Genomic DNA, 13,560 nt, shown 5'->3' with positions numbered 1-13,560 from the left:
GCTCTGGTGAATGCAGTATTATTGCTTTTGACCATATCTAATACAAAAACATCTAATCTAAGTTGGTCGTTTTTTGATTTTTTTCTGTCTCTCATCCCTTGGATCAGAAGTTATTTGTTGACATTGCAAGGTGCAGTTCTATATCGTATTTACATGCATCGTAACAACAATTTCTTCAGTAATTTGCAGCTTTATTTCCATACCAAACAAAACTACTTGCTACATCTCTCTCTCTAGTCTGTCAAATCATTGAACTCCCATTGAACAAATATTTGCAGTAGTTCCTTAAATTATGTGAAGGATTTTGACAAATTTGACTGTGGTATTTTTCATGTAATAAATTGGGATACTTTGGTAACTGTAAAAAAACTTAGATCTTTTGACTTCCATAAAAATTCCAATACTTGAAGCTAAAATGATTCACTCAATGAAATCTCTTATAGTTTTTTTGGGCTCTTATAAAAGACTATTCTCAGACACATCTTATTCTTCATCACATTCTTCATTCTCAGCCATATCTTATTCTTCATCATATAACTGAATACTGTTGTGGATTGACTTCCTGTCAATGACAGAGAGTCACTCCACAACAGTATTCAGTTATGTGGACAACACTGAGCTGTAAAGTGAAATAAATCACAAATGATACTCAAAGACAAGAGCTGAATCTGGACAGCATAGGCAACTAAGCAGAGGAGTTCGTTTCAACAAATTTATATTACATCATCATCATCACCATTTTAATGTTCCATTTTTCATGGAATTTATTGAAGCAAGATTTTCTCCAGACATACAGCCTTCCTGCTGCCAACACTCACCTGTTTCCAACTTAGGTAATATTTCCTCACGGTCAGACAACGATTTTACAGAATATTGGAAATGAATGACACTGCTTGTATGAAATAGACCCTTATTTACAAATCACAGGATGTCATGATAAGAAAACACAAACATACATACACACATACGCCTGCTCACATGTGTGCATATACATACACAATGGGCTTCTTTCAGTTACTGTCTGCCAAACTCACTCAAGGCTTTGGTTGACTGAACCCTAAACCATGTCACTGGAAAGCAAACTTTTCAACCTCTCTGTCCTGGAAAACAATCTACTTCCCTCTTTCACACTTACATAATAAATTGTACTTTTCATTTTATTTCATTGCAGAAACCTTGATAAAGAATGATGCATTATCACCAAGTCAAACCAAACAAGGAAAAACTGTGATATTATTGCTTTGTTTTTTTTTTCAAACAATTTTATTATTTTCAAAAATTCTAGAAAATCGTTTTATTCTCTAATACATTCCATGTTTTTTCTAGAATCTATGTAATCCATAGAATGCAACATAAGCCAAGATATTTCTTTTCTTATATATGGACATCATATATCTTCTCTTCCAAAATTCCTTTTTATCTATATTTTTTGTTTATTGCATAGGTCTGCAAAATGAAACATTTTGATAATTGTATGTTACTCTATATATTTTTGTGGTGCTAATTCAAGATATCAAAAAATCACTTTCCTTTACCTAAGGTTTTCTCACAACTTAATAATAGAATCTACCATAATTTGTAGGTAAATCTGCAAATGTTAGGACAAAATGAAGCAAATAAAAATTAATTTGGTACTTTATTGAGCAAAATAAAATGGCACAAATGCAATTGAAGTATAAGAAAGTAGATTTTTACAATAAGTTCCATTCATCTTTTGGTTCAGCACCTGAAAATCTCTTCTTTTCCACTTGGGAGTTATACCTGAAACTCTTTCACTTGTGAGCATCTGGACATTCCTATTGACATCAAATTGACATTCCATCTTCCCTGATATTCTTTCCATCTCCTTTATGTCATGATGAAACCTTTTTCCTAGCTCTTTACTCACATTACTCAGATTTTCCAGAAAGAAATCCTAATGGGCATTTAGGAAATGAACTTTAATGCATATTTTACATCCTAAGGCCTCCGAAATTCCCAGTATTCTTCCCACTATGTCTTTGTATTTTGGATCCTTGTGATTACCCTAGAAGTTCTTCATCGCTTCATTAAAACTAATCCATGCATCTTTATAAGAATCACTAAGAGAAATTTTCAAAGTTTTCGTCCTTGACAAATTTCTTATATCTGAAAATACACCCTCTTCAACCTGGACACTTGCTATAGAAAAAACTTGAAGCCCTCTCCATCCTGTGGGAAAGCTTTTATGAATTGCTTCATGAGACCATTTAATCTTGTGTAAGAAGACACCAAATTTTCATGTTTCCTTCATGATCACTAAGTGTCCAACAGGGATGGAAGCATATTTATTATCATTTCTTCAAAAAGTCAGTAGAGAGTTTCCATTTATCAGGCTGTAACTTATGCTAAACTTTCCTATTAGACCTGATGGATCTGTTCAATAATCCAAATTATTTTCTAGAGTGAAAAAAAGGAACAAATTCTATCACAGTTATGACACCAACAGAATGATGCATGCTGTTATTGTTGAGGCCTGTTCAGTCCATTATATTACTTTCCTTACAAAATTAGCCTCAAAATCATTTATCCTCATTATCTCAATGGCTTCTGAATAAGGCACAAGGCTAATAATACCATCATGTCCATTATTTGGCTGGTACTCTATTTCAAGAGTCCCAAAATGATGAAAGGCAAAATTAACCTTGGCAGGTTTTGAGCTCAGAATGTTAGCAGAAATGCTACTAAGCAATTTTTCCAATGCTCTAAATGTTCTGCCAGCTTACTCACTGCTGCCTTTATTGTCATTATCTTAATAATGAGTGAGTGAGTTAACAGAACTGGTAGAGTGCTTGACAAAATGCTTTGTGGCATTTATCCCTTGATTGGCCCTTTATTGTGTTCAGCTTACACTAGGGTCAACTTTACCTTTCTGCTTTCCAAATCAATAAAACCATCAACAATTGGAGTTGATACAACTAATTATAGCCCTCCCACATGATCTTGAAAAAACATGGCAAAGTTTGTAGGGTGACAAGCAAAATAAAATGTCCTGAAGGATTTAGTTGTTACTTTATATTCCGTGTTCAAATCTCATCAGAGTCAACTTTGGTTTTCAACCTTCCTGGGTTGATAAAATATAGTACCAGCCAAATCCTAAGATCAATATAAGCAAATCTTGTTTTTCATTTCAAAAGTGTAGTCTTGTGCCAATATTAGAAATCATTATTATTGTAAGCATAGCTAACAAAAAACAAGAGGTAACCTCCTGAGGAGATAAGTCTACTCACCTCAGGAAAGGTACAAACATCACGTAAACCTATTCTCTTCACCAATAAAATATATGGCCTTATCCTTAATTAAGGAGTAAAAATATGGTTTCTTTAATTAATTTATGACTACTTTTTTTATTATAATGATTATACTATTGTTATTGATTAGATAAGCTTCACACATTGAAAATCATCTTTACTCCTCAATATTATTAGTTCCCCACTCTAACAGAATGTAATTCCAAATAAAAGTAGAGAATATCCTTCTAAGAAAGTGTATTGTAGAGATTAATTTAAAAAGCTGAGACACACAAACATTTATTTGATTTAGTGACATACTATGCCTGCATCTCTTGTTGAAGTACTGCACAATCAGTGATAGTCTTCATCGATTACTGATAGATAAACCTTATTGGCAGCACAGACGTTATGCCTTTCATTTCAGTGGTTCAGGTTTGACACAACAATGAAATACTACCACTTTCACTGGTTCAAGCACACAGAAGGTATAGTGTAAAGAAGGGTAGTGATTCTCTGTTTCCCTGCATGGATGTGTCTTCTGTAGAAGTGTTGTATGGTCAAAGTCATTGACTATACCGATCACCAATGGATAAACATAACTTTAGAAATCTTCATCTTTTGGCTTCTTTATTTCTGTCCCTTTCTTTTATGTATATATTTTGTAGTAGTTACTAAGTCATTGTTAAATTTCATAGATGAGTTACCATTAAAAAATGTGTTAATATATCTCCTGCTTCTTGAATAGAAAAATATTTTTTGTCTCTAATATATTATATGCCATTTGCTAAAACTTTAATAACAGACAAGCTACATATAATGTAAGAAGTTGTTACATTATTTAATCTGAAAGCTTAGTTTTTACCAGTTAGGATAAAAGTCACTTTTTATAGATGATTATGAGGAATGTGCCAAAACTATAACTTTAAAATGCAGCTACATAGACTTCAGGTAAAAGAATGAGATGTTGAGGCAAGTGAACACAGAGACATTTAGATATGTTACATATAAAGTGAATCTGATAAAAGGAATTTCATGCATTTGTTGGTTCTTATTTATCAAAACCTCCAAAGAACTTCTTTTTTTTTTATATCTTTAAAGATTCAAAAAATTTCTAGATTTATATATGTTTCTCATGATATTTGTCTTCAAAATCTCTTTTTTGAAAATTTTTTCATTTATTAATTTCATAACTGTAGACAATGCGAATCATATATTCAACAATATTTAGGTGATAACACTATTAATAGCATCTCTATGTTACTAATGTAACTCTTTGAAAAATGTTAACTCAATCCTGAAAGTTAATGAAACATGTGTTAGTCATAGCATGACTATTATTTAAAGCAGAGAATTGTTTCCCTGTTGTACCTATTCATAGCTTAGTGATAACAAATCACTAGTTAAGTCTCACAAAATTTGATATTAAAAAGCAGTTATATCCCAAACATCATCCATTCATTATACCAATAAACAAAAGATACAGATAGAATAAGTAATAGGCTTACTGATAAAGTCCTGGGGTTGATTTGTGCAACTAAAAGGCAGTGCTCCAGCATGGCTGCAGTCAAATAACAAACAAATAAAAGTATATGTATATATATAAACAAAACATTCAAACACTAAGGTTTGAAATAAGATGTCACTATTGTTAATATCATCTGTGGATAAAATTAAAAATTGATGGTATCAACACTAGTAACATAGGTTTGCAGGCAAAAAGCATTATTTAGCTATAAATTACAAATCAGCACAAAGCATAAGGATGCAGAAAAGCATCAACCTGCTAGAAATAAGAGCTAAAGTCTTAATTAAACCACTGTAAAGCACCAAGGAAACAGAGAAATAACAGTAGGTGAGGAAACAGAAAGAATTACTACATTCAAAAGCACAACTATGAAAGATTACGCCATTTAGGACATCTACATACCTGAGTTTCAGCTTTTGGAAATTTAATCCTTGAGCCTCTTCAGTGTAGACCACCTAATAAAAATTGAAGACCGTCGCATTATATTCCATTAGTGTACTGGTTTTGTTTTGTATAAAAGTATGCATACTGTCTTAAAAGGGTATGTCTGTTTATAGCTCTTCTAATATATAGTTATATATACATGTATATTACTATATATTTAATATACATATATAACCAATAGAATTAACAAATATAATATTTGTAATATTTCTTTGCACTTTGTATTATTATTGATATTTCAGTTTTAGATATATTATATAAGGACTTTGAAAAATTGCATTTTTCCAAGTCCTTTTATTGTTTGGGATTAAATGCAGTAATTTCTGCAAATCTACAGATCTTTCCAGTCTATGCTTCCATAAATTTAAGAGATCCACATCTCTTCCATTTTCCTGTCTATGGTTGGTAGATGACACCCACAAGAAAAAGTCAAAGACTGCACTGTAAGCCAACAAATAAAATTGCTATTTTTATGTACAACATTCCCTCTGCTTACAGCTGTGAGACTCTACCATGATGTAGTATCTATTTACAGCTCGGTGAACTGGGCTTTCAGTTGCTATGGACCAGTAAAATTATATAAGCTTGAATGGAGCTGTTACATTTCAGTAATTAGCTTGTTAGAGAATTATAAATATATCTATCAATGTTTCTCTCCACAATAAGACAACCTTCTTTCCTTTTTTGGATTTTAAAGATTATCTTTGTATTATTATAAAGTTTACTGAAGAAATTTTTTATAACTTTGTTTCACTCATCGTTTAATTTCATACTTTTATGCATGTTTGCCCATTTGTCTTTTGAATCTCTGATACCATTCTTATATTCTTCCATTCTGATTGGACAAAAATTTCCATTAAAAACTTTATCTCTAAAAGCCATTTTAAGCAACTTCCAATTTACCACTGTTCTCAACTTTGCTTATCTATTCTAAATCTACAGTTCCTACTTGAGAGAATGGATGCCTTGGCACATAATGCAATAAGTAATATTGCAGGTAGAATAACAGAAATGTCTCCTTGGGCTCGAGTAAAAATAAAACAAGTTCTACTCTATGTTAGAGTGAATATGTTTAACAATTAAATGCAGCCAATTTGTTAGGTTATGTACTGAATCATAAAAAAAATGACCATATTGGCTGAACAAACAACTCACTGTTATTGTACCAACACACAGGTGAGTGTATAATAAATCATAGCAAGCAATCATGTCTAAAGAAGAAAAAATAGACACGACAATATTGCTCTAAATATATTTTTCTGTTTCAACTTTTACAGTTTTGTTCACAATCTGACTGAGTCCTGCACTTCCCCGATCATATATAGATGTAGATATATGCGCACACACACACACACACACACATACACCACAGTAACAAACCAAATTAATTTTGGTTGGTTTTGGGGGAAGGCTAGGGTACTGCTTCTGTTGTTTGGTGTCAAGTCTTTAAATTGTTTATACAATCTTGCAGTTGAAAGTATTAATTATTAATAAAAAGTATTCTTGTTATAAATTTCAAAAATGACAATATTTATGGAAAATGTGATGTACTCCAAGATGTAAAATATGTATAAAAAAGAAAATTTTAAATAAATCAGAATACCACAAATGTTCATTTTTTTTTTGCTTTTTTTTTTTCTTAATTTGGAATAAGTGATCTGTCCAAAAAGAGACTGCACATCACCATCATTTAACCCTTTAGGATTCAGATTACCCTGTAAAATGTGATGCTTATTTATTCTCATTGTTTTGTATTAATCATGCATTATTTTGTAGCTTCAAGATTTTGATGATGTGATTGTTAATTTTTAGAATGTCATTGCAGGGTAGGTATGAGAGACCAGATGTGGACAATGTGAACATAAAACAGGATATTTGGGTCTGATATGGCTGGTTTAAATGCTAAAGGGTTAGCATCCACTTTCCCATGCTTGTATGGGTCGGACACAATCCATTGAGACAGGTTTTCTAAATTCAGATGCTCTTTCTTTTGTCAATCCTCATCTATTTCTAGGTAAGGTAATAAACATCACTTGTATAATAGTGATGCTCCTTTACAACCATCACATGCTGTTAAGACAAGGATACGCACATATATACATACAAATCTATCCCTTTATCAATCTTCTCTACCCGCTATTCCTTGTAGGGATGTAGGTGTACACTCCTCAGGCACTTCCTCCATAGGGTCCTATCAGAAGCAAGCCATCACCAGATTTCTCAGCTGGATTGCCAACTGAGTCTATGGATATTACCCAACCATCTTGTTTCTGATCTATTCCTAAGTCAGCTTGGCTTATAGAATCTATCTTTGCTCTTCTTTCCTGTAACATTCTAATCACATGCCTGCAGTAATGGAGTTATGACCTGTCAATGCAGAGGAGTCACAGCTTGACCTAGAGAGACTCCCTGAGCTACACATCCTATCAAGTAACATTACTCCAGAGACCTTTTGGAGGACCCCCATTCCAGCCACTTGTTTTCGTGATCATACTCTTTTACCCAAAATTCATAACCATTGGTGAGGATAGAAATGAAAACCAAATAGAAAATAGTAAGTTTGGTTTTTTTACCAACCTCTCTACTTCTGAAGAACAAATGCTGGATCTAGCACACTACAGTGACAACATCTGCAATTCTAGCATTCAATTCAGATTTTGTGGTCATTTGTATGAATTTAGAAAAAGATGCATAGCTGTACTTGAAAACAGATTAGTACAAATAATCTTGAGAATTCTTTTATTACATCTGTTCATTGAATCCATCATTAGCAACAACAGCTCCTTCAATATACGACTGGAAGTGTTGAAATGTCCAAATCATATTATCTTTGTCAATTTTGGTTGACTTGAGAGATTGTATGATGTTATGGGGGTATTCATTGACCTCTCTCTCAACTACACTCCATACATAGTCATGCAGTTGATTGAGGTCTGTTGAGCTAGGAGGCCATGTGTCTGGGAGAACATGATCATGGAGATTGGCATGCATCCATGCTCGGGTTGTCCTAGCCTTATGAAATGGCACAGGGTCTTGTTGAAAAACATGATCTTCTGTTGCATACTCTGTCTATCCAGGACCTCACAACTTTCTCCAACACTTCTGAGTAGACAGCAGCCCTATGAAAAAAAGTGAGGAGACATGACATCTTCACTGTTGGCAACTCAGAACTATTACTGCTGCTGGAAACTTAGCATGCATGACAAGTGGAATCTCATTCAAGTCTCTAAATAACCATCTGTTATTCCTTCAGTTAACCTTTTGGTCTTGATCAAAGTTTTTCCCATCAGAGAAAAACCAAAGCATCCAGCCTCTTAGTATTTTAGCTTCTTTAGCAAGCATTTTGTATGGATCAAATGATCCTTTCTTATCACCTCCAGCATAAACTAACGTATGACTTGTACCTAATGTCCTCATGCACAACTCTTCTGGTGATGCATTATGAAGCTATAGAATGGCTCTGATTGACTTTCCATGTTTTTTTTTTTATTTCTTTGATTTTGTTTGCAATGTAATAGTGTTCGAATGGTGTTAAGATCCTGCAAATGCATTTTGCGTTTAGCTGCTGATGTTGGATCCTAATCAGCCGCTCCCAACTTTGACAGCAAAAGATCAAGCAACTTTCAGGAAGTGAGCTATCTCTGTATCACAATGCTATGCTTTTAAGGTAATAATTATAGTGTATCTTTTCATTTGCTGAGTCAACCTAATGTCTGAAATTATTTATTTGAAAAGGTAAGAGAAATAAGTTAGAAGAAAGTTAGAGCTCTTGAAAGAAGTGTCCTCAAAAAACATGCACCCTGTGTGTGTTTATATATATATATATATACCTCTCCAACTATCTATCTATCCATACATATATATGTGTGTGTGTGTGTCATTCAAATTTACAGAAAACAAAAGACAAAAAAAGTAAAGGAACAACAAGCAAGTGTATTAGTTTAATGCTCGGGAAGAAAGGAAACGTCTTTGACATTTCATGCATAAGCTTTTTGTCAGAAAGGAACAAGAGAAAAAAAATGTGTAGGGATTAACAGTTCAACATATATATATATATATATATATATATATATAACTGGCTCCTTTCAATTTCTGTCTACCATATTCATTCACAAAGCTTTGGTTGGCCCAAGGATATAGTAGGGAACACTTACCCAAGATACCTTGTAGTGGTATTACTGAACTGGAGACTACATGGTTGGAATGCAAGTTTCTTAACCAAAGAGCACAAATGTTTTGAAGAGACTTATCTCGTTCAAAGGTATTTTTTCTCGCTTGTTGATACGCTGCTCTCAACATTTTTTCCCCATTTTGGAACACATTTTCATCAATCTCTCCTAGCCTCTGAAATTCGTAACCTTACAAGGATTTCAACTTTGGGACCAAATTTGGAGAATTGGGCAGCTAAAGATTGAGTCATGTCTTGGTCCAAAAACCACGGAAAAAGAGCAACTTGTAAACTGTTCTGTTCTTGAGGCATACCTTCAATTTTTTCTTTGTCCATGCCTCAGTACTTCTCTCAATTGTCTCATGTCAAGTAATTTTCTTTTTTGTCTATGTGGAACAAACCCATAATGAATGATGCCCTGCCCATAAAAAGTCATCATTTTCAGAATTGAGTGACTCTAATAGGCTTCTTTTGATCCTGATGATGATGATTTCATGCATTGTGACAACTGTGTTTTGGTTAACATCATATCTTTATACCTGTGTTTTTCTTTTTTTTTTTATGTTTTGACATAGTAGTTATGCACCAGTGGTTATTATTTTGAGCATTTTTCAGAATCATCAGCATTTGAACAATCGAGTAGCTCCTGTCAGTTAATCATTTCATTTTCTTTTTTCATCTGATAGCAGATGCAACATTATGCAGCTTCAAATTTTGTTTTAAAATCATGTGGCACATTCCCATTATTTCCAAAAGAAGTAGACAACAATCTACTTCTTTGGAAACTTCATGGATAGCCAGGCAATGATTTTCATGGAACAAGGCACACACTTTCACAATCTGATTTTCCATTGATCTCTGGTGGTTGTTCTGATGTTGAAATGCTTATGATATTGGGTACAGCTCAGACAGTCCTCCCCTTGAGTATGTTGCATCATAAGAAAAGTTTTCATTAAGGTTTTCTCAATTTGAAATGGAATTTCATGCAAACACATTGCTCTTCCAAATCCTTCCTTTTTCAACTTCAGACAAATCACCAAATACATGAAATATACGTTCACGGTGTATAGTGAGCACTAAAGAGTAAGAAATAAATTCCTGGCTAGTTAAATATGTGATATGAGTTTGAGTGCTGGTCAGAGCTATTTGACTTCATTTATTATTTGTACCATTTTGTTGTAAAACACTACCTTTGTTTGCATTATGAAAATAATATAGAATTTGAAAAAAATATATTTAAACAGACCACATCCAGTCTATCATTTTTACTTCCAAACTGGCCAGATCTAGCTTCCCACACCTACCCTGCAATGTCATTCTAAAAATAATCGCATCTTTGAAATTTCAAAGCTACAAGGTAATACAAGATTGATTTTTTAAAATCTGAATAAATAAGCATTACATTTGACAAAGTAATCTGAGTGCTAAAGGGTTAAAGTAATGTTTGGCACATAAATTAGCCCAAAATGTTATTTGATGTAATGTTTTAATTTAGATCATATTAAAAGAGGAAGTTTGTGACAAAGAACCAGGAGCAGTCTCAGGTGGGTTGGTATCAAAAAGGTTACAGCTCTCATAACTTGAAATAGAATGCCACAATATTCCATTTTCGCAATCTCTAAAATAAAACACTTTATACGCAATAAAAAAGAAACCTGTTATATAACTCTGAATCTATATATGATTTCTAGGTTGAAACACTATCAGATTTATGCTTTGTTTTAGTAAATTACAGGCATATATATTTTAAAAATAACTTAGTTGTGATTCTGTTCTGAAAGGATTTCAGTCATGTTGCTAATTCAATTGAATACAACATATTACTGGTAATTAGTTTATCTTTGTTGTACACTTCAACAAAGAATGTACTCAAGACAAAAATGCTGCAAGATGTTTCTACCAACATACCACTTTCAGTAATGATAAATCTCTCTATATATAAAACTGAGAATGTGTGTCTGTCTGTTTCCCTAAAACTTGAGAACTACTCAACCAATTTCATTCAAATTTTACACATGCCTTACTTAGGGTCCATGTAGTTTCATGGGCAAAAAAAATGTTCAACTTCTTGCCTAGAGCGAGCCCATAGCAATATCATATCTTCTCCACTATTTCAGTATTATGTGTTAAAAGTGAAACAAAAACATTTCTCTATTTTATGTCAGATACTTTCACTTTAACAATAAAAATTAGAGATAATAATAACAATTGAAGTATATGTAGTAAGTAATAATTAAAATCAAACTAAAGTATAATATAATAAGTAAATCTTGACATAACAAAAGTAAAAATAGCAATTGGTATAAAATTGCATCAATGACTTGAACTTGAATAAGTGGTTTCACATGAATGGGAATAAATTAAAAATAAAATTAGCGTGCAGAAATGGAATAGTCCAGATGGATAATAAAAAATTAAATTGAAGAAAAGACTATTGTCTATAAAGTATACAATGTAGAGAAAAAAGAAGATTTGAACACCTGGCTCCAAGCTATACGTGTTGTTATCTGTGATTAGACGTTGAAATTTTGTTGTGTAAAGTGATTAATATCGCGCGAGGCGTTTGCCTCCACGTGTGGAAACCTTCCGAAGAAGGTGAATTGACCCTCTAGTCATGGCGACTTACGCGGGGGTCACGGGAAAGAAAAATAATGATTCGTCGATAATCGTGAAGGATGTTTTCTTTGAGAAGAGTAAACTCAAAGAATATGAAAAGCTATTCAAAAGGGAGGGTGATAGCGTGAAGCTAATCCCCCCCGCGAAAGCAAAAGAGGACAAAGAAAACAAGACTGTAACATATAGAACCCAAGACAAAAATACAAAGAAACTGGCAAGAGTGGAGATAGCAGAAATCGAAAAATGTCTGGGAGACATAATGGGGAAATCGACCTACGTGAGTAGAGGCAAGAAATTTGGTACGGTGGAGGTGAGATGTGCAACGGAAGAAATTGCAGCCTCACTGGCTACCACTGTACTAAGAGCGGAAACATTTATAATGTGGCCCTCATACAAGGGAAGAAGAGGGGTCCGGGTTAAAATCCCGAATATACCCCCAGAAGTGAAAACAGAATGGCTGGCAACAGCTATTCTAGGAGCAGCAGAAGAGGAAGTGGAGGTGGAATCCTTTAAGGAGTCCAACGCGGTAAACTGGAGAGGATATGGGGTAGAACTGTGTTTGATGGCCACAAAAGAGGACATTGAAAGGTTCCCCTACAGAATAGAAATTGAAGATGAGAAAACCCTCAGTGTAATTGTAGAGGGAAGAAAGCCAAACTGCTACTTGTGCGGGACAAGGGGGCACATTAAAAAAGAGTGCCCGTTATACGAATTTGTAGCGGAGTGCGAGCAGGAACTTGAAGAAAAGAAGAATACGGTAAATGAAAAAGAAAACATAGAAAAGGAAACAAAACAACAAGAGAAAGGAAATAATAAGTCAATGAAGGAAAAAGAAATAAAAGAAAAGAAAGAAATAGAACCAAAACAGAGTCAGGAAAAAAAAAGGAAAAAGAAACAACAGGAAAAAAACAAGAGAGAGATCAGAATCAAACGAAAAGAAAAGACGGCACACAAAAAGAAAAAGAAAAGGAACATAAAACACGAGAGAAAGAGAGAACAGACAAAGAACCAAAAAGACAAGAGAAGGAAGAAGAAAGAAAAGAAGGCAAAAAGAGAGAAACAAAGAGAGGAGAACAAGGAAGAAATAAGCCCGAAAAGAAAAACGAGGGAAAACGTAGGACGGAAACAAGATTACTGCTTCTACAAGTTAGTAACCTTCCATTTCTGCCCTGAAATGAAAGAATTGACATGTAATACGGAGGGACATATATGGGTCAACAGGATGACTGATCAGTGGCAGGAGACTGCTCTAATCCCCGAAGAAAGAGTCGCTGAGTTCCTCAGAGCTGCCGGAGAGAGTGTAACGTTTTACACGAGTGTTCGAGTGAGAGAGCGGCTGCCTGAGGGCTCAGTGATTGACTTTAGAGAATTGAAAACTATTATGGAATACGTATAGAATTGTGAGAAGAGAGAGAAGAAAGAAGAGAAAAAAGAAAATATTGTGAAATATATGTGACGAAAATGTAACCTCTCGATTCCGGGGATCGAGTGGGCATTTACATCTCATTGTAAATATTCTTTCATATGTCATTTTTTTATTTTATTTTTTCCTTTTC

At 33.7% G+C, this 13,560-nt stretch overlaps 1 protein-coding gene across 4 annotated transcripts in view; it reads left to right on the top strand.

The window, feature by feature from the left end:
- Nucleotides 1-6,830, top strand: part of LOC115213812 (uncharacterized protein C630.12) — a 64,609-nt gene extending 57,779 nt beyond the window's left edge. For all 4 annotated transcript variants that reach the window (XR_005000119.1, XR_005000121.1, XR_005000120.1 and 1 more), the window contains one exon: nt 1,172-6,830. Coding sequence is in view for 1 of the 4 variants with exons in the window: in XM_036504906.1 (XP_036360799.1) it covers nt 1,172-1,180 (9 nt within the window). In the remaining 3 variants the exon portion in view is untranslated. The remainder of the gene's footprint in view (nt 1-1,171) is intronic.
- The last annotated feature ends 6,730 nt before the right edge of the window (nt 6,831-13,560 follow it).

This window comes from Octopus sinensis, linkage group LG7, assembly GCF_006345805.1.
Source record: "Octopus sinensis linkage group LG7, ASM634580v1, whole genome shotgun sequence".
Taxonomy (NCBI): Eukaryota; Metazoa; Mollusca; class Cephalopoda; order Octopoda; family Octopodidae; genus Octopus; species Octopus sinensis.
The sequence above is the reverse complement of the archived record's forward strand: the minus strand, read 5'-3'. Positions and strand labels throughout refer to the sequence as shown.